At 41.3% G+C, this 27420-nt stretch overlaps 1 protein-coding gene across 1 annotated transcript in view; it reads left to right on the top strand.

Moving 5' to 3' along the window:
* The window catches only part of LOC126484193 (RING finger and CHY zinc finger domain-containing protein 1), a 100959-nt gene that overhangs the window by 26045 nt on the left and 47494 nt on the right, over positions 1–27420 (top strand). Inside the window, exon 3 of the mRNA XM_050107607.1 lies at positions 18039–18194. Coding sequence (XP_049963564.1) covers positions 18039–18194 — 156 coding nt within the window. The remainder of the gene's footprint in view (positions 1–18038; positions 18195–27420) is intronic.

Below are 27420 nucleotides of genomic sequence, written 5' to 3'. Positions count from 1 at the left end.
TGTCCCGTATGAAAGTTTTGGCTCGCCGGCATGTGTATTGGCCCGGCATTGATGGCTATATTGAGTGCCTGGTCTGTGGGTGCACTGTCTGTGCGCGTCACCAGGCAAGCCCCCTCAGTCATTTGCACCCTGGCCTTTGCCGCGCTGGCCCTGGGATCGCATCCATATCGATATTGCGGGCCCGTTTTTGGGGCCCATGTGGTTACTCATTGTTGATGCCTACTCCAAATACCCATATGTTGTCCACATGGCATCCACCACCACGGAGGCTACATTCACGGCCCTGGCCTAGGTTCTCACGCCAGTGAGGGCTTGCCACACATGTTGGTCTCTGATAATGGTCCCCAATTCACGGCGTCCTCCTTCCACGACTTCTGTCAGGCCAACAGTATCAAACATAACCGTAGCGCCCCTTTCCACCCTTCGTCCAGTGGCGTGGCGGAGAGGCTTGTCCGCACTTTTAAACACCAGTTGAGTAAGGCGGTCGACACATCCCCAACTCCCCCAACTCCCCCACCTCCCCCAGGGGGCTCACAACTCTTTTGTAGATACTTGTGTAGTGTGCACGAGACCCCGAGCTAGTGTGGCCCTCTTTCCTTTCCCGGGCTGCATACCTTTCTTTTCCACATCCTTCCCCATACCCCATACCCCATCTCTCCCCCCCCCCTCCCCCTCCCCTGCTCACCTCCACCTCTTCCCTTCCCTTTCTCCCCGCCAGGGAGTATGTTTAGTGCCTACGTCTGGAGACGAACGCTTGAAACTGTAAAACAGTCTCTCTTCTTCGCTTTCTCTGCTGCCAAGTCTCTGTCCTTCCTTTGTCCTTCTCTTTTCCTTACCTCTTCTCTTTACCCTCCTCTCCGCTGCAGCGTTTGAGACCTCTCTTCTTTCCTTTCCTTTTCTTTGTTCCTCCCTTTCTCTTTTTTCGTCCCTGTGCATGTCTGAAGGCCAATCCACGAATAGCCGGTGACGGGGTAACACGTAATTCCCCGCCCCGGGTAGACAGGTAGGACACGTACGTACCCCCTGGTAATGGCCAGGCCCGGGGCGGGGTGATTACCTGAGCTGATACCTTCCGAAAGTGCTGACTGATCCCTCCATCCGTTTCTTGGGAGGTGTGACCTGAGGTGTGAACAATCACCTAAGGCGGGAGTGCCCTCAGAGAGGGCCCCCCACAAGGAAGGAGTGTGCCATCGGAGATGCCGGTAATCATGGGGGATACTTCCGCAATGGTTTCCTCATCATCTACTATGTCTTCTCACAAGCAAAAGTTCAATGAGTCTCAGCCACGGACAAATCTTCCATCAGTGCCACAGTTCCTTGTTGTTTCTCGATCGGACGAAGGTCAAGACTTCACAGTCAACCATTTCATTATTCAGAAAGGTGTCGACGCAAATGCAGGTCCTGTAAAGTCTTGTTCCTGATTATGAAATGGCACCTTGCTGTTAGAAACAGTCAGTGCCCTCCAGGCACAAAAATTACTGCGTACTTCACTGCTACACACCATCCCTGTCCGGGTAGAAGCGCACTGCACTTTAAATGCATTACGTGGGGTGGTTTATACACGCTCCCTCGACGGATTGTCTGACGAGGAAATTCAAAACTACCTGTCTGACCACGGCGTAACGGCTGTTTATCGAGTCATGAAAAATGTTGACAAGGACTTGGTTCCAACCCGTACTGTCTTCTTGACATTTGACAGAGTTCAGCTTCCATCGACCATAAAAGCAGGCTATGAGATAATTTCTGTTTGCCCTTACATCCCAAACCCTACACGTTGGTATCGTTGTCAGCAGTTCAATCATACCAGCCAGTCATGTTCCAATCCGGCCAAATGCATTACGTGTGGCAAGGATGCCCATGAGGGTGCTTGTCCTCCTCCATCCCCTCGTTGCATCAACTGTATGGGTAACCACGCTGCTTCCTCTAGAGATTGTTCCATTTTCAAAGACGAATGGCTCGTTCAGGAAATCAGAGTGAAGGAAAAGGTGTCTCCCTTTGCTGCTCGAAAGTTATTCGCCAGTCGAAAGCCCACTGTGCCTCACGCAGGTAAATACAGCACTATCCTTGCCTCTCCTCGGCCTACAGAGCAGGCAGCCACGCAGACTTGTGATCTCACCTTTAGTGCCACGGTTGTCAGATCGGCCAGCGCAAAGATTGCCTGTTCAACCTCCCCACTACCACCTGCTCACTCAATGGCTCACCCTTCATCGAGTTCTGCTAAATCACGAGCCCCTAAATCAGACACCCGGACTTCCAAAAAAGAGCCTACTCGTGAAGATTTTTTACGTACCCCGACTTCACAATCATCGATTCCTCCCTCATCTCAACGTCCTGTTTCCAAGAAGGCTAATAAGAAACCCAGTTCCTCTCCTTCTCCGCCACGGCGTGTCTCATCTACAGCACCACCTGGTGGTAACTGCCCTCGGCCGTCTTTGTGTCGCCAAGGCGCACTGCTGGTGGCTGATCACTGGTGGCAGGAGCTGCTCCCGAACAACCTATGGATCAGGATCTTCTGCCTTTGGCCGAATGCCGTTCCAAGCTGTCGGCCGCTGGCTCTGAGCAGCTGTTGAGTTGAGGGCAACCTTGGTCACATTCTTCCCTTTTCTGTCCACCTTATGTCCATTATCCATTGGAATATCCACGGCATTCAAGCCAATCGGGATGAATTGTCGATCCTCTTACGATCCTACTCGCCGGTCATCTTCTGTCTTCAGGAAACAAATCTGCGTCCCCACGATCGCTTTGTTTTCCCTCATTTTCAGTCAGTCCGATTTGCTCTACCCTCTGTTGATGGCACTCCAGCACATGGAGGACTCATGATTCTTCTCCATGATACTGTCCATTATCACCCAATCCCCTTAAACGGTTCCTTCCGAGCTGTTGTTGTCCTCTTTCCCTTTCTGCATACACCTTCTCTCTTTGTACTGTATACATTCCATCGTCCACACCAATGGCAAGAGCTGATCTCCTTGATCTTCTTGGTCAGCTTCCACCCCCCTATTTGCTGGTTGGGGACTTCAATGCCCACCACCCGCTTTGGAGATCTCCGCATCCTTGTCCGTGCAGCTCACTATTGGTAGACGTCTTCCACCAAGCGGATCTTGTTTGCCTCAACACTGGGGACCCTACATTTTTGTCCACCTCCACTACAAATTTCTCACTTGGACCTTTCGGTCGGTACTGTTCCGCTCACTCGGTGCTTTGAACGGTTCACTCTTGCTGATACACACTCAAGTGACCACTTTCCATGTGCCTTAGATTGCAGCCATAACTGCCATATATGCGCCTGAGCCGCTGGAAGTTTGTCCAAGCCAATTGGACACTTTTTTCATCTCTAGCGACATTCGATGACCGTCACTTTCCTAGCGTTGACAATGAGGTCACTCATATTACAGGAGTTATTCTTACAGCTGCGGAACGTTCAATACCTCTCACCTCCAATTTGCCCCGGTGCCTCCCAGTTCCATGGTGGAATGAGGCATGCCACGACGCAATACGTGAGCGTGTTTTCTGCCACCATCCTACTTTGGCCAACTGTATCCGCTATTAGCAGTTCCATGTGCGCGATGCCGTCGCGTCATCCGGGATAGCAAGAAGGTAAGCTGGGACTTCTTTACTAACTCATTTAACATCTTCACTCCCTCCTTGGAAGTTTGGAGTCGGATTCGATGGTTATCTGGCGCGCCTAGTTTCTCCCCGGTCTCTGGGCTCACTGTCGTACATGATGCCTTAGTGGACCCCGTCGCAATTTCTAACTCATTGGGTGAATGCTTTGCTGCGATTTCGAGCCCTTCCAATTACCCACTAGCTTTTCTCCCGAAGAAACATGCAGTGGAAGTGTGACCTCTTGCTTTCTCCTCTCAAAATCACGAAAACGATAATACTGTTTTCTCCATGCGGGAACTCCAACACGCACTCTCTTCTTCTCGCTCTTCAACCCCAGGACCAGATGGTATACACATTCAAATGTTGCGGCATTTATCATACCATAGTCTGCGCTACCTCCTTCGCCTTTATAATCAAATTTGGACTGACAGTACTTTTCCCAGAAGATGGCGGGAAGCTATTGTCGTTCCTGTTCCGAAACCTGGAAAGGACAAACATCTCCCCTCTAGCTATCGCCCCATTTCTCTCACGAGTAGTGTCTGTAAGTTTCTGGAGCATATGGTGAATTGCCGATTAGCCTGGTGGCTGGAGTTCCGCAGTCTTTTGACACCTGCCCAATGCGGTTTCCGAAAGCATCGTTCTGCCGTTGACCATCTTGTTGCTCTCTCCACTTATATCGTGAACAATTTCCTCAGGAAATGCCAAACAGTAGCAATATTTTTTGATTTGGAGAGAGCATACGATACCTGTTGGAGGACAGGCGTCCTCCGCACACTGTTCTCTTGGGGCTATCGAGATCAGCTGCCCCTTTTTCTTCATGAATTTATGGCAGAGCGCACATTTGAAGTGCGGGTGAACACTACTTTCTCCCAAGAAAACCCAGGGCCCTGTGCTAAGTGTTGTACTGTTTGCCATTGCCATAAATCCAATTATGGATTGTCTTCTTCCCGATGTCTCGTGCTCTCTCTTTGTGGACGATTTTGCGATCTACTACAGCTCTCAACGGACCAGCCTTCTTGAACGATGTCTTCATTGCCTCCACTCTTGGAGCATCGAAACCGGCTTCCGCTTCTCTCCCAGTAAGACCGTTTGTATCAATTTTTGGTGTCATACAGAGTTTCTTCCGCCTTCCTTACATCTAGGCCCTGTCAACGTTCTGTTCACGGACATCGCTAAGTTCTTGGGTCTTATGTTTGACAGAAAACTGTGCTGGTCCTCACACGTTTCCTATCTTTCAGCTTCCTGTCTGCGATCCCTCATCACCCTCCGTGTCCTGAATGGTACCTCCTGGGGAGCGGACTGAGTGATCCTTCTCCGCCTCTATTGCACCTTAGTGTGCTCGAAATTGCCGTCGATTCTTCGGTGTCTCAACTCTGCCCAGCACCGTGAATTACATTTAGTGTCTGGACATTTTTACACCAGCCCTGTGGAAAGCCTTTTTGCTAAGACTACTGAACCTCCGCTGTCCAGTCGGCGAGCTGTCCTTCTGAGACTTCATGCTAGCCATCTGTCTTCCATGCCTGCTAATCTGGCCCATGACATTTTTTTCGACGCCTCCTTGTATTTAGGGTATGCAGGCTGCCCTTCCTCTATACTACCACCGGGAGTCCACTTCTGTCAACTGCTATGTTCTCTTTCCTTCTACTTTCCTAAAACTTTCTTGACAACTTGAGGTGCAGCACCGCCTTGACTCCGGCCCCAGACCTGCCTGCTCCGTGACCTTTGTCAGTTTCCCAAGGATGGTACCCCTTCTCTTGTTTATCGTCGGGCATTTGCTATTCTATGCGCACAAATGAAGGATGCTACATTTATTTACACTGATGGCTCAAAAACATCAGTTGGTGTTGGGAGTGCCTATATTGTTGGCGACACCCCTAATCAATATCGGCTTCCCGACCAGTGTTCGGTTTTTACTGCGGAGCTTTACACTGTTCTCCAGGCTGTCCAATACATCTGTCGCCATCAGCGGATACAGTATATTAGCTGCTCAGACTCGCTCAGCTCTCTCCTCAATCTCCGAGCTCTCTACCTTGTCCACCCTCTGGTCCACCGGATTCAGGACTGCCTCCACTTGCTACACTTGGTGGGCATCTCTGTGGCGTTCCTCTGGATCCCAGGATATGTTGGTATCTGTGGAAACGAGGCGGCTGATATAGCGGCCAAGGCTACAGTCTCTCTTCTTCAGCCCGCTGTTCGCATGGTTCCCTTCGCCGATTTATGGAGTGTTTTATGTCATCGTGTCAACACTTCCCAATAATAAATTGCGGGATGTGATAGCTCTTACCTGTGCTTGGACCTCTTCGTCCCGAACTCAGGAGGTAATTTTAACTAGACTCCGGATAGGGCACTGTCTTTTTAGCCATCGACATCTGTTAAGTGGCGATCCTCCCCTGCTTTGTCCCCACTGCTCTCAGCTGTGGACGGTGAGACACCTTTTACTTGAGTGCCCCTATTTTACTCCGTTACGTGCCCGTCTACAGCTGTCACCTGATATATCTTCTATTTTAGCAGATGCCACTCGCTCAGCCGATCGCGTTCTCCAGTTTATTAGTGTCAGTGAGATGATGTCGGTCATTTGAAGCTCTTTATGCGGACAAACAACCCCCTTCTATAGTGGTTTTTTTAAGCTTTCCTTCTGTTTTTAGTTTCCCCACTTTTTTGAGTTTCGCTCCCATTGCTGCTGGTTTTCAATTCATTTATTTTTTGTTAAGTCATAGACCGGTGCGCTAATGACCATAGCAGATTTGCACCCTAAAACCATAAAAAAAAAAAAAAAAAAAAAAAATCCTCCAGCCCCGTCGCCCTTCACACTGTTTTTCAGCACCTATCGCACTACGCCGATTGACGGACACAGTCCGGCAGAGCTCCTTCATGGGCGAGATCCGCGGAACCTGCTCCAGTTGCTGATGCCCCCACTCCTGGCCCTCGCAGCGTTATGCCCCTGGCACGGTCATGTGGGCCCGCGAGTAAGGGCGCAAGGCGGGTTGGACACCCGCCACAGTCGTCGCGGCCCATGGGTGGCGAGTGACGTCAGTGCAGACGTCGAACGGGTTGGAGTGCCGCCATCATAATCAGCTCTGTCCTCATGCTGCCACAGGACTCGTGCCGCCGCCACTTTCCCTACCTCCTTCAGGTACAGACGTGGTCCTCTAGTCACAGTCCTTGACCCCGGTTGCCATCTCCCAGTGGGCCTGCCGCTGGCCCTCTCCGCCTCCGGGTGGATCGGCGGCTCTGTCCCCCGCCTTGGACTCTGGATCGGCTGTCATGGATACCTCGGGCATCCCTTCCTCCCCGCCAATTGCGGTTGAAGTGCCCAGTTCCTCTTCCCACTGCCACCTACCTCGGCACCATCCGGGGCATTTCCGCCCCTATGCACAAGTTTCAGGGGGGAGGAATCTGGTACCATGCGCCGTGGAATTTGAATCCGCGCCAGATGTCATGGGCGTCGAAGACCCCTAGAGGTCTCTGCACCATCGCGCTGTAAGCTGTGGCGGCACGCACCTCCTGGCCTGCTTTTAGTGTGAGGGCGCCACAGTGGAACACGTGGTTCCAGCAGCCAATAGCGGCGCCCCCGATAGAGTGCTTAAGCGCCTGCCTCTCGCACAGCCAGCCAGTCGAATCTCGCGTATGTCTGTGGACACATCGCCTCGCGTTAGACAGCTTACTTACTTTCTTGTTCTGTGTACAAGTGGACATATTTGTTAGGTTTCCTTGTGACTCCGTTGTTCGATTTTGTTGTTGTTCATTCTGTCCTTCTTTGGTCTTGTCCGTCCTCTCCCATTGTGTTGTTCGCGGGCCTCTCCGCGGGTCCTGCCTTGCTTTCCGTCATTTCAACCTCGCGACCGTCCCGGTCGCAGTTACAACAAAGAGCACCAGTTCCACCTAGACTATGTGGGCTGCTGAAAGAACACACAGAGCAGATGCCACTGCACCATTTGTCAGCAACATTGGTGTAACAACGTACTCAGCAGCCAAGTACTCGAAGAAACTGCTATTCCTGGATGTGGGGACATGTATTCATTACATCCTCAACTCGAAGAACTGTTTGAATGGGTGTGGGACAATGTTGTTAACAATCTGGTACCATATTTTATGGTGTATAAGATGCACTTTTATCTTCAAAAATTTTCCTTCAAAATTCAGGTGCATCTTATACTCAATTTTAATATATAACTGTCCAGTGTTCGATTTAAAATTCCTGCTAGTCTTAAAAATGACCATCTGTTCGATGCAGAGGGAAACCTGTCTCTTATCTGGCAACATTGGATTAAACTGGCAACACCAGTGCACTGATGCGACGAACACGAGTTGCCGGGATTCCCAAGGTTCCTAACACTGTCCCCGTCCACCGCATCACCACAAACCTAGAACACTGTCTATTCTATGATGCATCACTGCAGTCTACAGTGCCAATGAACTTGAGCTAAAAGTGATTTGTGTTATTGGTAACAGTACAATATTCCTGTTAGTAGCTTGTTTTGTAGCAAAAAAAAAAAAAAAAAAAAAAAAGATATTCATATGATGCAGGCTATAAATTAAAAGTAATGATGTATGCAGAACAACATGGAAACAAAGCAGCATTTCGGCCCTTCACCAATAGAAAAAAAAAGAAAAAAAAAAAAAACCATTTACGATTGGCAGACGAGTGAAGAAGAACTGGGGGAAAAAACATGAATTCCCACTGAAAGAAGCTTTAAAAAGACCTAGAATCATACAAGTGCGTCAGTGAATAAAAAGTCTTGATCTAATGTGAGAGAAGACATTGTTAAATCTTTCAAGAAGTGTGGTATAAGTAATGCATAAGTAACACTCTCTATGGCAGTGAGGACCATCTTATATATGAAGAGGGCAACTATGATGATGAATAGGAGGAGGAGAAGGAGGAGGAGGAGGAGGAAGAAGAAGAAGAAGAAGAAGAAGAAGAAGAAGAAGAAAGTTGAGATGACAATTTTCAGGGATTTTATTGGTCTGTTTTGTGTTGTAAACTAAGTTTTCTTAGAACCATGCAACTGAAGTGATTCAAGTAAAAATTTCCAAGACAGATATGGTAAACTGTGTAAGGAACCACTGTTTATATCAAAATTGTTCAACTGATTTCAAGGTATATTTCCCAATCTCAAATGTTTGCCGTGATGAAAATGAGATTAAATTTATTGGGAGGCTTTTGGATGTTCAGAAGAACAGATATATGAGAGCCAGATTTGGTAGCAAAATATCTAAAGAATTCTCTTTGCATAATGTGTGCTGCTGCAGTGTGAAAAAGTATGCTGGGCAGGGGAAAAAATTTTGAGAAGTTCATAGAATTGCAGAAGATGGAAATGTTTGGGGATCTATTTGGAGAATGTAGAACTAGTTACATAAACAATTAGCATAGCTCTCCCAACATTTTCAGGGTACTGCTAAACAAATACTTGTTCTACTGTGACTGTAAAACTTAAAAAAAGCTTCTTTAGTTCAGTGCAATTGCTTTGAGAAAGAGGTAATAGAATTTACATTACCTGATAAGGTTCATGCTGTGAAGTCCAAATTGTTGTTTAGATTATAATCAAGGTATGGATAGAGATGGCATGTGTGATCAGTGTTTATCTGCATATTCATTTATGATGAGATATGTCAGGGGATGTTACATTATCTACAGGGTTGCCACAGTAAAGCTGTGCTGGGCCTGTCATGTTAACCGAGTCTGTTCTAATCTCTGATGATCTCTTTACTGTCCATACAGTGTCACAATATGCCAAAAACACACTTTGAGCCAGTTTTATTTTGACCACTCTGCAATTTCTAGGCATAACATTGTTTTACACAAGTTTATCACATGTGTAATGAACCCATATCAAAGTGAATGATATTCACACCATTATGGCTCAGTAAGGAAGAGCAACTCATCAAAAATGTTTCTTTGTTTAAATATCTGGGGGTGGCCAGAGAAAGACTAAGGCTGCGGATTACGAAAATAGCACCAGTTGAAAACAAAACTTCTTCCTCTAGAGGTAAAGCCAGATATGATCAAGGCTACCTTTATGATTTTATGACGTTGTGACATTCAACTGTATTAATTGATATTTAATTTTCCATAACATTTTAAAGAATGCACGACCTGCTCCGATAGCTGCACATGAAATCGTATTGCTTCCAGGATTTGGGCAGGTGCACTGGCCTTGTATTGGCTAGGGCTTGTGTGCTGGCCAGCATGGATGTGGTTTTTAGGTGATTTCCCACATCTGACTAGATGAACACCAGGATAGTACCCACATCCCACTTCAGTCACACATTCATGAACATTTAGGAAATGTTCACATACTTTCACGTGGATAGTACTAAGTACAGACAGTTGGGATGCACAAATTCTGCTCTAGGAAGGGCATATGCCACCCTCTAACATTAATCATTAATTATTCTGATAATAACCATACCAACCTCTTGTAGGTACAGGATAAAGGCAAAAGAAAAAGAAGACAACATGGTGAGTGGAAACTGGTGCATTCAAAGCCACAAAAAGGCAATTTAGCATCACTGTAATCACATGTATGACAAGTATCTTCATTCAGTACTGTATAGCTGTGATGTTCAATTAGTCCTATTGGTAGCATTTTGTGTTAACATGCTTGAGTTTGAGAGTTCAGTTTCGGGTCTAGTTGTAATATTTTTTATTTTCTAACATAGATCTGGCCAGTAGTGCTACAGCATCTTAAACATAACATATCCTACAACTATATTTTTTATTTTATTTTTTAACCTTAAAGATAGCAATTATTGTCAGGCATGTCAGACATATTCAGGAAGAATAACAATCAGTTAAAGATAAGTTACCTGATGTGTTATTGCAATAACTACAAGAGTTATCAATGTGGAGGCGCACTATCAGTGACAGCATGTCTTTCACAAAACATACATAGTCGTCACAGCAGATGCTTAAAACAGCTTTCGTAACACTCATCAAATTTCTTACAGCTTATTTCTGGTGGTGTATTTACATACGGAATTATGAAGATCAGCTTTGATTTATTTTATACTGAATTTTAAGTAGCAGCACATTCCTTGTTAAAATGAATGATGTAAAGATTTTCAGAACACTTTGGAAGTGCCTTTTGATGTCAACAAGCAGTCAGTCGGTTGTGTGTGTGTGTGTGTGTGTGTGTGTGTGTGTGTGTGTGTGTGTGTGTGTGAGAGAGAGAGAGAGAGAGATTCATGACTTGTAGAAACACACTTTTTTTTCTCTCCATGTGTCCATTGAGGTACCTAATAATAATAATAATAGACTGAAAATTGAAAGACTAGCTAATCATTATCTGATGATAAAATTAATAATAGATTTTGGTAATTACTTGTGAGGTGGGTTGCAGTTCCTGCTGGTGATGCATGTCTTAAAGAAAGGTAATGGCTATTAAAGTAGTAAGCACAATAGTTGGTAGTAATAGAATCAATGAAAGCAGCATATGCTGGAAACTGGGTTTGAATGTAGTTGACGAAGTAGTGTGAAAAAACACACTTCTTGACGTGGCTACATAATTTGCATAGTTTCAGAGGAATTGGAACGACCATAGGTAAAAGCAGCAAGGATAGACCAAGAAAGAGAGTGGGTGGCGTGTTTCCCAGGGGCAGGCGGATATGACTGAATGAAAGGGAAGCAAAGCTGACAATCCACAGAGGGGTGTTGGGCAGGGAAGAGAACAGAATAAATGTTTAAAGGCAAAAATAAATCTTTAAAAGTGGAATAATAAAAAATGATTGTGCTGTCAGTGTTAGTATGAAATAATTGCATGTGATTTGTACCATGCCTACTGTAATGGATGTGTAACAATTAAGAAGCAAAATACCTTATTACAGAGTCTAAAAAGAGAAAAAATAAATTACAATTAGACCCAGGTTAAAAATCTTGAACTTAAGTAAGTATTCTAACACAAAACTCTACACACAGTATTGATTACAGATACTTGTGTATGTGATTACAATGTTGCCAAATTGTCTTTGTTTTACATCCATTTTCTACTGAAAATATGCACAGCATGAAATTTTGTTTGTCTTATTTCTACTGTCAGTATACAAGGAGTGGCACTGAGGTGTCAGAGTGCTCAAATTTTGGTTCACCATGTAAATTGTTTCTGTAAGTTTTAGAAATGTGAATTGAGTGATCTTCTCATCAATTAATTGATTCATACGTATAATCTTTGCTTCTTCTTATTTAAAATAAGTTGTTCTTGCTTTCTGCTTTGGAACAGGACTTATCTGTTACTTGCCTTTTCAAAACAATCGACAGTGTGATATCTTTGTTTTTGCACATTCCTTTTTCACTCTAATTCATGATATTTAGAATGGTCTTCATCATTACTGTCTTAATTTGCTTTCTCCATGAGATTAATTCCAAGCATTGCAGTAGTCATGCAGAAATAATAGGCATGTTCAGAACGTAAGTACCATCTTGGGAAAAAACTCATATAAATCTTTTTTAAAACCAAAATTTTTACAAGAAAGAGCTTTTCGGAACTATTTTTCTACATAGTGCCACCATTGTTCAGACTTTTCTCATAGCGAGAAACCAACTTTTCTATGCCCTCTTCATAGAAAGGCGGTGCAAGTGAAGACAGCCACTGCTGAACATTGATTTTGTGTCATCATCATCGTCACAATCATCAAAATGCCTTATTTCAAACTCATACTCAAAGTTCGAGAACAGGCGATAGTAAGAAGGTATAAGATTCGGTCTGTATGGCGGGTGATTGAACTGCTCCCAACCAAATTCCTGAATGAGGTTTCGAGCTACACTAGTGGAATGGGGACAAGAGTTGTCATGAGACAATGCAATTCCTTGAGTGAGCATTCCAAGTCTTTTGTTTTGAATTGTGCACCACCGTTTTTTCAGTGTTCCACAGTATTGTATCACATTGGCAGTTTCACCTTTGGGAAGGAACTCAACAAGCAGAAAAAGATGCAAAAAATGGTGTTCAGCAATGAATAGAGTTAGCTAATGACTGTGGATAAAAAAAATGAAAAACTCAACATTTAATATTCACAAGTAAAGGTCTTTAAAGCTGAACATGCTCCAGGACTACCAATAAGAGTACAAGGTTTAAACAAGTAGTTAAAGAGCAAATATAGTGACAAGGAACTTCGGGCTCGCAGATCATGCTTTAAAGCTTATGTGCTTGCTGAATTCACAATATTGAATAGATCAGTAGTTCCAGTATTAAACTGGTGACACTCCACCATGGCATGTATCAGACAATCAAATTTACTTAACTTGAACCAACACAAAGCAGCTGGTGGAGGCGTCGAATTGTGGGCCAACCAAGGTGTCGTGTGACGGTGGAAGTGTTGCTACAGCAGTGACGATGGAAATGTTGTCACAGCAGAAAGAAAACATGTCTCGTCTCTGGGCCCAGGAAATAGGAATGCAACAGCCACTGACTACCATACCAACACACATCAGAAGGAACAGTAATCTGTCCAAATAAGGCTACAAACAAGAATGTCTAGGATGTAGGCAATATTAAATTACTCTGGAAGTGACTACACATGCAAGTTACAACCTTAATAACACTCCATAAAAGTACTTGAAAATTAACAAGGTGAAATATCAGTGCCTTCAAATCCAATTACTAGGGCATCCTCATCTATAAAAAGTGCCTTGCCTTTGACACAGACTATGTTGCAATTTCAGTTTTATCAATTACACTGACCAAAGAGCATCTACACAATCACTTGGAGGTGCGTTAATATGACAGGTTTCATTCCACATAACACAGATATTGCCTTAAGATAACATTAGAATATGCAGCCACCAACTGGGAAAGGGTGCTAAATGACATAAATACCAAAAACAGTGACCTTTAGTACTGGCATCTGGATTACAGCAAACACTGTTGCAACATGACAAATACAAAGGCTCCAGGTGGGCAGCATAACAATAATGTTGAAAATGCTAGGCCTGCTATTCTTGCTGTGTCAGACTAAATGCTCAGTATGATTTCTGCACAGCAAATGGCCAATATCATGCCTTGTTGAAATGATATCCAATGTTGATATAAATTGAATTTTTAGTAAATAGAAATTCTGTGTATTATCTTGCCAAAGATGTAGGATCTGAAATTAATTCAACTACAGAAAACAATGCAGTAAGAGAAGTAGGAAGTCCATGACTTTGTTTCGAGTAGTTTGCCAACAACATAAATAAACCTTTTTAGCATCTTTCAAAAACTTTCACAAATTTCATGCAATGATGCCGAAGAGCAAGAAATTGGAGCAATAAATTGGAGGGCCCTAATCATTAATGGCTACACAACCCTGCACCGAAACCAGTAGTATGCATTATTCATGCACTAGCTGTTTGGTGTTTTTCAAGGAGGCAAACATTGATTTGATGGAAAATATATTCACCAACCCTACCCAGTGCTCTGTATGTTTGGTATCCGATTGAGTGATTAAGAAGCAGAATTACAAAATATTGCCACATAACCATATTGTGGCAAGTACCAAGTAATCACCTAATTGATGCACAATATCACATCTGAAACCGGTCTTCATTACCAGGACAATGCCAAACACAATATCATTAAATGTGATTGTGAAATCAGACTGGAAATTTTTTTCCATAGTACAAAAAGTAGATATGCACGGATACTCCAACATTTTGTAACTTATGCCCAAAGCACAAAGAACCTAAACATGTAAGAGTGCCTCTATTATCTGCTTCAAAAACAATGTGCAGTTCAAAATAAGCTCAGTCAGAAAATGGGACTAATCGGACTAATCTACACGTATGTGGCTACAGTAGCTCTTTGTTTCAAAGATATTTAATTTTCAAGATTTTGTAAGAATTCAGTATTAAAGATAAAGATGTTCCCAAGAAGAGTTTTGTTTCCATAAAAAAAAATTAACTATAAGAAGTGGAAGTTCTGAAGTTTTTGTTGGCTTTCATTTTTTTGTGATTATTTCAGACACACAGAACTTTGGCAGTGTTGTATTGCACCTTGTTACTCCCACTGCCTGAAGGGAAATTTTCATGAGAAGAGTGTTATTTAGCAAAGGGCTAGTGCCGAGGAAGTGCTCTGAAGTTCAAGATGGGCTAAATGAGGAGGATTATATATATATATATATATATATATATATATATATATATATATATATATATATATATAAACAAAGATGAGGTGACTTACCGAACAAAAGCGCTGGCAGGTCGATAGACACACAAACATACACACAAAATTCAAGCTTTCGCAACAAACTGTTGCCTCATCAGGAAAGAGGGAAGGAGAGGGGAAGACGAAAGGAAGTGGGTTTTAAGGGAGAGGGTAAGGAGTCATTCCAATCCCGGGAGCGGAAAGACTTACCTTAGGGGGAAAAAAGGACAGGTATACACTCGCACACACGCACATATCCATCCACACATACAGACACAAGCTGTATGTGTGGATGGATATGTGCGTGTGTGCGAGTGTATACCTGTCCTTTTTTCCCCTTAAGGTAAGTCTTTCCGCTCCCGGGATTGGAATGACTCCTTACCCTCTCCCTTAAAACCCACTTCCTTTCGTCTTCCCCTCTCCTTCCCTCTTTCCTGATGAGGCAACAGTTTGTTGCGAAAGCTTGAATTTTGTGTGTATGTTTGTGTTTGTTTGTGTGTCTATCGACCTGCCAGCGCTTTTGTTCGGTAAGTCACCTCATCTTTGTTTTTATATATAATTTTTCCCACGTGGAATGTTTCCTTCCATTATATATATATATATATATATATATATATATATATATATATAGTTACAATAGAGGGAAACATTCCACCTAGGAAAAATATATCTAAAAACAAAGATGATGTGACTTACCAAATGAAAGTGCTGGCAGGTCGACAGAAACACAAACACAAACATACACACAAAATTCAAGCTTTCGCAACAAACTGTTGCCTCATCAGGAAAGAGGGAAGGAGAGGGAAAGACGAAAGGATGTGGGTTTTAAGGGAGAGGGTAAGGAGTCATTCCAATCCCGGGAGCGGAAAGACTTACCTTAGGGGGGAAAAAAGGACGGGTATACACTCACACACACACACACACACACACACACACACACACACACACACACATATACAGACACGAGCAGACATATTTAAAGACAAAGAGTTTGGGCCAAAACTCTCTTCAGACTCTTTGGCCCAAACTCTTTGTCTTTAAATATGTCTGCTCGTGTCTGTATATGTGTGGATGGATGTGTGTGTGTGTGTGTGTGTGTGTGTGTGTATACCCGTCCTTTTTTCTCCCTAAGGTAAGTCTTTCCGCTCCCGGGATTGGAATGACTCCTTACGCTCTCCCTTAAAACCCACATCCTTTCGTCTTTCCCTCTCCTTCCCTCTTTCCTGATGAGGCAACAGTTTGTTGCGAAAGCTTGAATTTTGTGTGTATGTTTGTGTTTGTTTGTGTTTCTGTCAACCTGCCAGCACTTTCATTTGGTAAGTCATCACATCTTTGTTTATATATATATAATAAAGGCAGCTTGTCACAAAAAGGGAAGATCTGGCTTCAAATCTTTTGTGAAAAAATTTAAGGTGGTGACATCGTAATTGTATTTTAAACATTCAACACTGTATTTATGATGCTCTGCATGTTCTCACAAATGCTGAAGAGAAATTTTTGATGACATTATGTGCAGATGGACTGACACTGTTGCTGGTTCAAATAGTTTATTCAGCAATTTTTTTTTTTTAGTAATAAGCCTCTCTGTCTATCTCCCTCCCCCCCCCCCTCCCCCTCCTTCCCCCCTCCGCCACTGTGTCCTTGGGTTGTGACAAAGATGTTTGTATTGTTGTTTTGTAACCACTGGCTCAGGTTTTTACAGTATGTCTAAGTTTGAAATGTTTTCGACAATTTTTGTAGACTGCATAATGTAAGCAGTTTATGTAAAGCTGTACAGTACATGCAATACACACGTTTTGAAGACACTGAAGACAAGAACTGAAACAGTTTGAACATTTCAACAGTGTTTTACATTTGCCACAACGTAGTGAGAAAGTTGTTAGAAGTAGTGGGATTGCCATTGCACACTAGTCTCATCACTGGGAATGTGTTACGAGCTGCAGGAATAATGTGAGCCTGTGTGTTGCAAAACAGTGCTGACTAATGTTCCTGTATTACAAACTGCAAGTATTATTTGATGAAATTATATTGTTTCTTGGCATATTAGGTTTGAATGGCTTTATCATCACCAAGTGTTCAATGTCAAAATGTGTTATGGTGATATTTTAAATGGGACATCTAGCCTAATTACATGTGTATAACAATGTGCAATAGCCAAGAAATTTACATATGTTACCAGTGAGTTGTCTGTGACGGAGAGATACTATTAGTACCATGAGGCTTGCTAGGAAGTAAACAACATGGCATATTTCTTTTTACACTCTCAGCATCAGGCACGCACTTATGTGTACCGCTAATGGTACAGCTGCTTTTCTGGTTAAAGTTGTTGTTGCACAATTTGATCTCTGAATCTCAATAGGAACATTTATTTTGCCTCATCAAACATAATTCTATGTTTGTATACAATTTAGGAGTAAACATAACAACCCACAGAATAGTAGAGGCATTCAGTCATAGGCATGCACTTCAATAAGACTAAAATCATCGCTAGCTTTCAGACAAATCCCATTTTGGGCTAGATCTCTCTCTCTCTCTCTCTCTCTCTCTCTCTCTCTCTCTCTCTCTCTCTCTCTCTCTCTCACACACACACACACACACACACACACACACACACGCTGCAGCTAAATTGTGCCAGCTGAAAACACAGTGCTGAGACTGCATTTGGCCTGTATTCAAATGAGTAACCACTGTCAAATTGTGGCCAAGAGCAGAGATGACCACCTAGAGGCAGAACATGCGCTGAGCTCAATATTCTTTATTTCAATGGCTGCTTCACAAACTTCGTCATCTGCAACCTTCTACCCAGAAAAAGCTCTTCTGAACTATGTTGATGGGAGATTTCCTTGCAATACATCCTTCATTCCCATAATCATCCTGACCTCAGTCTCTGCTAACCCTCTGCCCTACAGCAATCTCCACCTACCCCCAGGACCCTAACATCACACGTCCTGTATCCATATGCTCCACCCCCACCCCCCTCCCCACCCCCGCCCTTCTCCCCTTCCTATGGTATGTCACTCATTTCCAATCCACCCTCATGTCATCGTTGTCATGCCCTGCACAAACTCACCGGTGCCTGTGCCTGTGTGTTGCATTCCTATCCCAGTCTGTTTTGTTCATATAATCATAAAAAACTCACTATTATCTACTGCAGTACACTACCATCTTTCTGTATTACTTAATAAAAAGTATTACAATGTGTTCTGTTTGTCCACAAATTTATAGTTAAGTTTAATTTTATTACTTTAATAAGATAATACAGTATGTTCTGCTTATAACACAATTTCTAATGACTTTTGCTTTTTTTTCCAGTATACATGTTTGGAATGCAAACTTTTTGATGATGAAGAAAAAAACCAGTATCATTGTGATGGATGTGGAATCTGTCGAATTGGTGGTAGAGATAGATTCTTCCATTGCCAGAAGTGCAACATGTGCCTTCCTATCAAACTAAAGAACCGGCACAAGGTGAGAACAAATAAAAAATGTGATATATATTATTTATTAAGTCTCAGTTTATAGGAATCAGAGTGTAATCTTTTTCATCATTGTAGAGTAACATGCAGTATATGAAGTATTATGTAAAATATGTTTGAAAGTAATATAAATTATATAAAGATTTATGCCAATGTAAAGCATTTTTCTGAAATTACAAAACAGCATTTTGGAATGTATGAAAATGGAAAATCATGGACAGAGTGGAAATAATAATTTAGCAAACTTTGAGTTCCCGTTGCTTTTAGCTTAATATTTAATGGGGCAACTGACATGAACTTTTTTTAATTGTGTGATTATGAGCACACTAATGCTGATATTCTTTGAAGGTATAGAGATCTTAACATTATCTCTCTGTATCAGAGAGATGACCGAAAGTGCAAAATGGCTAAGCCGAAATGGCTATAGAACAAATTTAAGTCAGTAGAAGCATGTATAACTAGAGGAGAGATAGATACTACCTACAGGGAAATTAAAGAGGCCTTCGGAGAAAAGAGAAACAGTTGTTTGTATGAATATCAAGATGGAAAGCCAGTAATAAGCAAAGAGGGGAAAAGTGGAAAGAATATAAAGGGGGGGTTATACAAGGGAAATGGACTTGAATGCAGTATTGCAGAAAGGGAGAAGGAAGTAGCTGAAGATGGGATGGGAGATAAAGAATTTGACAGAGCACTGAAAGATCTAAGACACCACAAAGCCCCTGGAGTAGATGACATCCACCATCAGAACTGGTTATATCCTTGGGAGAGCCAGCCTTGACTAACAAGGGGATGATGTCTATACAGAGCTTGGCCAGAAATGAAAGTGACAAAAGTGGGAGCTCCAGGTGGCCAATCATTTGTGTGTATGTGGCTGGGGTGTCATGTTTGGCCCGAGTCAGGCGAGATATGAGTCATTTATGTTAGCATAATTCCAAGACAGCAGTTGACATGATGGAAAGAGCACAGAGTGGTAATACAAGGGTCATGAGATTGAGACCCTATGTGGAATCCTTTTTTCTTTCTTTATTTCAATTTTTGGAGGAGAGAAGAAAATTGAAAAACAAGAGCACTGAAGGAGCAAGAAAGATATACCGAAGGTTAAATAATGAGGGAACAAAACAGAGCTACTATGGAAATTTTGAGTAAAGACGAAAAGGTAGTGTGCAAAGAATGTGATGATGTCCTCCAGAGATGGGAACAATATCTAAAAGAGCTATGTGACACAAATAGCAAACCAGAAACTCTGGAACTTGAATCACACAACAGTGTAAGTGATGACGAGAAAGGACCAACCATCATAATGGAAGAAGTAAAGTCTGCCATAGCTGCAATGAAAAATGGCAAAGCGGTAGGTACAGATACGATACCGGGAGAAATATTAAAATGCTTGAACCAAGATGGAATAAGAGAAATATTGAGATTATGTAACAAAATATATGACAGTGGTGAATGGCCTGAGGACTTTCTGACAACAGTAATGATTCCATTACCGAACAAGGAACCAAGAAATGCAGTGAGCACAGGACAATCAGTCTCATTTCACATGCAGCCAAAGTGATGTTAAGAATAATTAATAAAAGACTTGAAAAAGTAATGGAGGAGAATCTTGGTGAGGAGCAGTTTGGCTTTAGACGGAATACGGGCACCAGAGATGCAATAGGGCTCCTACGAATCTTGGGAGAAAGGTTTATTGAAAAAGGAAGAGACCTATATATGTGCTTCATCGATCTAGAAAAGGCATGTGACAATGTGGTTTGGGACAAGCTGGCGACTATAATGAGCGAAAAGAGAGTGAACTGGAAAACCAGAGGACTTGTAAACTCATTATATGTTAATCAAAAAGTTTCAGTGAGAGGAGAAAGTACAAACTGGATCGGACTAGGAAAAGGAGTAAGGCAAGAATGCTGTCCATCACCTACTCTTTTCAACATCTACTTGGAAAATATGATTGACCAATGCTCATTAGATGACAAAGGCGTAGAAATTGGTGGAAGAAGAGTAGGGTGTTTGAGGTTTGCTGATGACATGGTCCTTCTAGCCACAGGGGAAAAAGAATTACAGGATTTGGTGGACACCATTGATACTAACGGAAGAAAATATGGAATGAAAATTAACACAAATAAAACAAAAGTATTGGCACTAGGAGGAAATAAGGAAATAAAGATTATGCTGAATGGAGAAATACTAGAACAGGTGCAAAATTTTAAGTATCTTGGAAGCAGGATAGACACCGACTGGAAGTGCACCACAGAAATTAAAACAAGGATAGCAATGGCAAAAGAGGCATTTTATAAGAAAAGGAGAATTTTCTGCAGCGGTCTGGACAGAGAACTCAGGAAGAGACTCATAAAATGTCTTGTATGGAGTGTTCTTCTATATGGCGCTGAAACATGGACTATGAGGAAGAAAGACAGAGAAAGGCTGGAGGCTTTTGAGATCTGGACATGGCAGAGGATGGAAAGAATAAGTTGGATGGACAGAGTAAAAAATGAAGAGGTACTGAGAAGAGTGGGAGACAAAAGACAGTTAGTAGATGTAATAAAGATAAGAAAAATAAATTGGATTGGGCATATATTAAGAAAGAATGGCGGACTGATAAAAACAGTTTTAGAAGGTTATGTAGAAGGGAAAAGGAAGAGATTCCAGGTACTGGATGACATGATGGACGGTATGACGTACAGCAGCCCTAAGAAGGAAGCAATGGATCACAGAAAGTGGAGAGGCAAAGGACATGCTAATATAGCAGATAACTGACGATGATGACGATGATGACGACGATGATGACGACGACGACGATTTCAATTTTTACGTTACTCATACTGCAGAGATACCGAATTAATGCTCAGTATATTGTATTTAGTAATAAATTAATAAAAGGCATGGAAAGGAAAGGCAAAGTAATGTTTGTGACTGTAAATAGATTGTGTGGAAGGTATTGAAAGGTGTACATGAGAACACCACATGTAAAATTAAATTCTTTTATTATTTTACAGATGATGACTTAAACACAAAAAAGTTATTGAAATTCAGCTGTCAGAGGTCACTGTAAAGTCAGAATGAGACTAATGGAAACCCTGTACCCTTTAATCACAATCTCTTCTTGGAAAGTTATTTGCAGAGTCCTCTTGGACATTGTTAGTACAGTCCCTTTTTGGGAATTATTTGCAATCCCAGATTTTCTTTTCCCTCTCCTTCTCATGCATTATATGAAGATATTAATAAATACAATGTATTGAGCATTATCTTGGACTATCTGCAGTGTAAGTAAGAGAAAAACATTTCCATGCAGGGTCTCAAACTCTCAACCTTTGTCTTATCATTCTGTACTCTTCTCACTACACCAACCAATGCTTTGATTAACATAAATGGCTTATGCTCACCTGAACCACACCAAAAATGCATTCGTCATCTTAATGCTTGGCCATCTGGATCTCTCACTTTTGTCACTTTCATATCTGACCAGGCCCTACATATACCATAAATTTGGATGAAATTGGTGATGGCAAGTAGAAGCTGTTCCCTTGTAACTTATTCCATGTGGTTTTCAAGATATATGAGACAGAGAAAATACCCTCAGACTTCATGAAGAATGTAAGAATTCCAAAGAAAGCTGTTGTTGGTTACTGAAATATTAGTTTAATAAGTTGTGGTTGCAAAATACTGACTCAAATTATGTGCAGAAGAATGGAAAAACTGGTAGAAGCTGAACTCTGGAAAGATCAATTTGGGTTCCAGGGATATGTGGAAGACAAGAAGCAATATTGACCCTATGTCTTAGACGATAGGTTAAAGAAAGACAAACCTGCATTTATAGCGTTTTTGGATTTGGAGAAAGCTTTTGACAATTCAGTGGAATACACTCTTTAAATTTCGAAAGGTAGCAGGGATAAAATGCAGGAAATGAAAGGTTCTTTACAACTTGTGCAGAAGCCAGATGGCAGTTACCAGGGTCAAAGGGCATGAAATGGAAGCAGTGGTTGAGTAGGAAATGAGACAGGATTGTAGCTTATCCCCAATGTTCTTCAGACTGTACATTGAGCAAGCAGTGGAGGAAACCAAACAAAAATTTGATTTAAAAGGAAGGAGGAAAAAAAAAGAAAAAGAAAAGAAAAAGCTCTACGGTTTTCCAACGACACTGTAATTCTTTCAGAGACAACAAAGGGTTTGGAAGTGCAGCTGTATGGAATGTACAATGTTATGAGGGGAAGGTATTATAAGATGAACATTAACAAAAGCAAAACAATGGTAATGGAATGTAATTGAATTAAATCAGGCAATGCTGAGGGAATTGTATTAGAAACTGAGATCCTGAAAGTAGTAGAGTACTTTTGCTGTTCAGGCAGTAAAGTAACTTACTATGGCTGAAGTAAAGAGGTTATTAAATGTAGAATGGCAATGGCAAGAAAACTGTTTCTGTACAAGAGAAATTTGTCAACTTTGAATATAAATTTAAGTGTTAGGAAGTCTCTTGTGATGGCATTTGTTTGGAGTATAGCCTTGTACAGAAGTGAAATGTAGGTGATAAGCATTCATACAAAAAGAGAATAGAAGGTTTTGAAATGCGTTGCTGCAGAAGAATTCTGAAGATTAGATGGGTAAATTGCATAACTAATGAACAGGTACTGAATAGAATAGGGGAGAAACAAAATTGTGGCAAAACTTGGCTAAAAGAAGGGGTTGGGTGATAAAACACATTCTGAGACCTCAAGGAGTCATTTATTTCGTGTTGGAGGGAAGTGTGGGGGTAAAAATTGCAAAGGGAGACCATGAGATTAGTACAGTATGTAGTTTCAAATTTATGTGAGTTGCAGTAGTTATTCAGAGATGAAGCTTGCACAAGGGAGAGTAGTGTGGAGAGCTGCATCAAACCATTCTTCAAGCTGAAGGCAACAGCAATGTCAGTTTTGAAATATGCTACATTTTCCAGCATTCATTCACTCATCATATACATAAATACTGTCATGAAGATTCGTCTTCATGAATGTGAAACTAGTAAGGTTATGCATTAACATGCAGAGCCAACCTCTGAATGCAACTTCTTTAAGTGGATCAACAAATTATAACTATTGCTAAACTACTCATAATTGTGAGAATCACTTCAATATTACTTTATACTGGGTGGTTTTTTCTAAATAGAGACAAACTGCAGGAAACAAACCCTAGCACGATAAGGAGCAAAAAAGGTCGTTTGTACCTGTGGCCCAAAATACATTCCAAGGGAGGTACAACCACTTCTTTTTTTTTTTTTAAAAAAAAAAAAATGGAGATACAATATTTGTGACTGTGTAGGTTTTAATGAATGATTGAAAGCACACTGATCTTTGGCAGTGTAGGTTTTAACTGTTGAAAGCACAGACAAGAACACTCCAGACAGTGGGAATACTCTGCCCGTACTAACATTTTAGTAGTGTAGGGCTACAAACCTCCAGCAATAGTTCAGCCTCAGTGTATGGTCAAGATAAAATCTGTCGAGATACCTCCGCATGGAAATGTCGAACTGGGATGAAGCACCTTTATGTAGTAGCCACATTACCCTTTGTATCACCAAAGGCACATCTTCCAGAAGGAGAGGCAGATATGTCATGCCTGTGAGGCATTATGAAAGAGTGGTGAGGCAGTCACCAATAATCCCCACCCAAACATTAGGGCCGAACCAGTGCTCATGGTTTGCTGCCATTGTGCCCCTAAGACATTAATACGGACAGAACATTCCCATTTTTCTGGTTTGTTCCTGTGTGTGCTTTCAACCATTGAAACCTATACTGTTGAAAATACTTTATATCTGTGTTCAAGTGGCTGTACCTCATTTCTTTCCATATGTCCACATGATCTTTTATGCTCCTTATCTTCTCAAGAATCTTTCCATGCGGTTTGTCCCCATTTAGCAAAATCACCCTGTGTATGTATATGAGTAGAAAAGCACTTTCTTTAAAAACTGCTTTTCCTCTACACTACTTGGCTGCTGAGTTCATCAACTAATTATTAAAGTATTTATGTAACTCCAGAAAACACAATCGGCTGTCTACATACTTCTGCAAGGGTTCTTTGCATCTTGAAGTGATCTTCTAACTTGTTCCAGAGGGATGGCGCTTTCCACCATACTTTTCCACTTTTCCTGTGAAATGACTACTATTACAGTTAAACCCCTTTTTAACGAATCCCAGGGGACCAAAAAATTTGTTCCTTAAGAGGGTTTTTCCTTAAATAAGGGTTTAGGTCAAAATGCACTAAGTAAGTGTTCCAGAATCAAAATTGGAACCTAGGCTATTTAGGCCATATAAATACTCCATAATAACAAACTCACCTTGTGCTGCATACAAAAATACAGTAACATGAAAATGTTTCTTGGCAAATTTAAAACTTCTCGATATATTTATAATACTTTTTTTTTTAATTTCAAGATATTTTGGATATTAGGTCACATCAAAAGTCAACTGGTATCTTGATTTAAAAGGAGAAAATTTTATTTAGCTAATGGCACTCAATGAATTAGATATCACAATAGTGAATGAAACTGTTATACTGTCTTTATTTCTGAAAAAAATGTAGAAGAGTAGTCTGCTGCTTCCTTCCTTCATAGCGTACTCCTAGAAGGTGTCGTTCCAGCTGGTTAATACTGTTAAGAACTGTTAAACTCATATTCGCACGGAAGTGTCTTTATGTTCTTAAAACACCTCAGAGTTTTAAATTTACAAGTAATTAAAGGTGTCAACTTTTCACTTCTGTCATTGTTCACACGCAATAATGCTGTCATTCTCTCTTTGCTTTTTTGTCCTCCATGACATTTTTCACACCTTAATTGAAAGTGTTTTAGATGGAAGGAGGTTATAAAATACACCAGTCTCATCGGCATTAAAAATATTTTTGGAATCATACCCTTGAATCAGACGTGGCAAAGTATAACTGACATTTTGTAAAACGATGTAGCCAGCCGTTAGATGCACTGAAGTTCTCATATCCCATCCTCAGTGCAATTTCTCGCGCCTTCTCATGCACACATTGCCACCTATGAGAATATTTGTGGCTCTTATTCCCTGAAACCAGTCTAAAAGAGCGGTTTCTACAGCTTTGAAAGACGACTCACGAATATTCTTCCTTTTTGATGAACATGAACCATGTACTTCTAAATTTAATAAAGCATCCTTATTTTTTATTATTGTGCACAAAGATGATGGCGCCAAATCGTACTTCTTTGCAACGTCGCACAATTTCATACAGGTATTGCAATTCTCTTCAAAATCCCGAATAATTGTTAGCTTCTGCTGTATCGTCAGTTTTCTTCATTTGCTGGCCATATTACACGTACAAAAACACTATTATAAGTAGACTACACAACTACAGTATACACTTAAAGCTTTCACTTTCTAGAGTCAGACTCGACAGCTGGAGCATGGTAATGTGGAAGAATTGTGTTTTCAAATGATCAGTTTAACATTCACCAATCTCAATAACTTCACAACTATCGATACTAGACCAATATCGGAACGCTAACATGGACATCGATTTTAAGAATGCAGATGATCAAAGCCTAACATTATGAATTAATGTCCAAAAACAAGAAGTGCAGCTGCGGACCGTATTTTAACTTGCGAATTGTAACACACTTATTCCTTAAAAGCAGAATTTAAAAAAAAGAAAGCGCAATTTGTTAAAACCGAATTTCAGGAACACTGTTTTTATGGTGTTATCGCCGGGACCAACAAAAGTATTCCTTAAAAGCGGGCTCATTAATATGGGGTTTTACTGTATGTAGTAACATGCTCTGATAGGTTCACATATGGGGTTTATTATCCCAATTACAAATCAGTTTAACTTCTGAGAATAACTTCATACAATCAAGTATTAACAAGAACAGACTTTCATTATGACTCTGAGTAAAATTCTATGTTTATTATACATTGATCTCCTTGGTTACAGAGTCCCAGAATCGTGGAACTTTGCTATGACTGGAGCTCCTTGAAATGTCACTCTGAGCAGCGATCTTGTGCCCCCAGAATATCTCCAGCAAAAATCACCACTCTAATCTGAACAGAACCTAATTTTCTTTCACTTATAACTATTATTACTTAAACCTTATCTTTTGCAATCGAACTCCTAGCCTTGTATGTATTTCTGTAAATACCAACACACACATTCTCACGATCTCAATTCAGCAATGAGGGCCCATATCACCAACTCCCATTGACCACCATGTGCGTTTGCACCATTTCACTGCAATAGCTAAAAACCTATTTAATACACCAAAGTTATCCAGAACTCGCGTACCTGAGCCCAAAATTCTGATGAATTATAGGAGGAGTTGCTAATGAAATAAACTTTTTTAATATCCTGATATATTCAATCTCTGCTGGCAACCCGTAATAGAGTTTTACACCAGAATAAAAAAAACTGTTGTAAGCTCTCGAAATGTGCATGCCTATGTGTACTTATTGTTTGTGATTGTGAATTTCACAGTTCTTTCAGAATTCACTCATTATTACTTACAAATATCATTAGAGATTAAATGTATTGGCATGTAAGTGTAGTAACCCCAAAGTCTCTGAATAGATGTTTACAAGTTGCTTATTTGTTAACTTTACACAATATTCTTGGGGTACACAAAAGGAGCTCCCTGAAGATTGTGATGGCTTATGATCAAAACAATAAAAGGAGCTGGGCATACCCTGGGAAATGTCAGAGAATGATGGCTAATCCTTTCACACCAGAAACATATACATCTGAGTTCTTTTCAGTGTCACAGTTAATAATTCTCTGTTAACATTGAAGGCATTACACCAGCCAAAGAAAAATGGCTGCAAGAGCTATGCACTCTGTGCCTGTATACTATATGTACAGGAGACACACTGGAGTTGTGACATCTGCCGTTCAAAAATAAAGGCATGTGCCTCACTATTGAAAGATCACATGATAACTACTGCCCTTCTGGAAAGCTCTAACAGTCAAATTATTCTTGGGACCGAGAACTGGCTGAAACCTGAAGTGGAAATCTCTGATATATTTAGTGAGGCATGGGACATAAATTGGAAAGATAGATTAGAGGCCGTAGGAGAGGGAGTATTCATTGCAGTTGACAAAAATCTTGCCTCTGTTGAGGCCAAAGTGAAGTGTGTCAGTGAAGTTATGTGGTTGCGCATAACAGGTGTAGGTGAAACCAAGTTAATTGTTGGATGTTTTTACTCACCATCCAATTCCACTATGAAAGTTCTAGAGTCATTCAA

Source organism: Schistocerca serialis, chromosome 6 (assembly GCF_023864345.2).
Source record: "Schistocerca serialis cubense isolate TAMUIC-IGC-003099 chromosome 6, iqSchSeri2.2, whole genome shotgun sequence".
NCBI lineage: Eukaryota > Metazoa > Arthropoda > Insecta > Orthoptera > Acrididae > Schistocerca > Schistocerca serialis.
The sequence above is the reverse complement of the archived record's forward strand: the minus strand, read 5'-3'. Positions and strand labels throughout refer to the sequence as shown.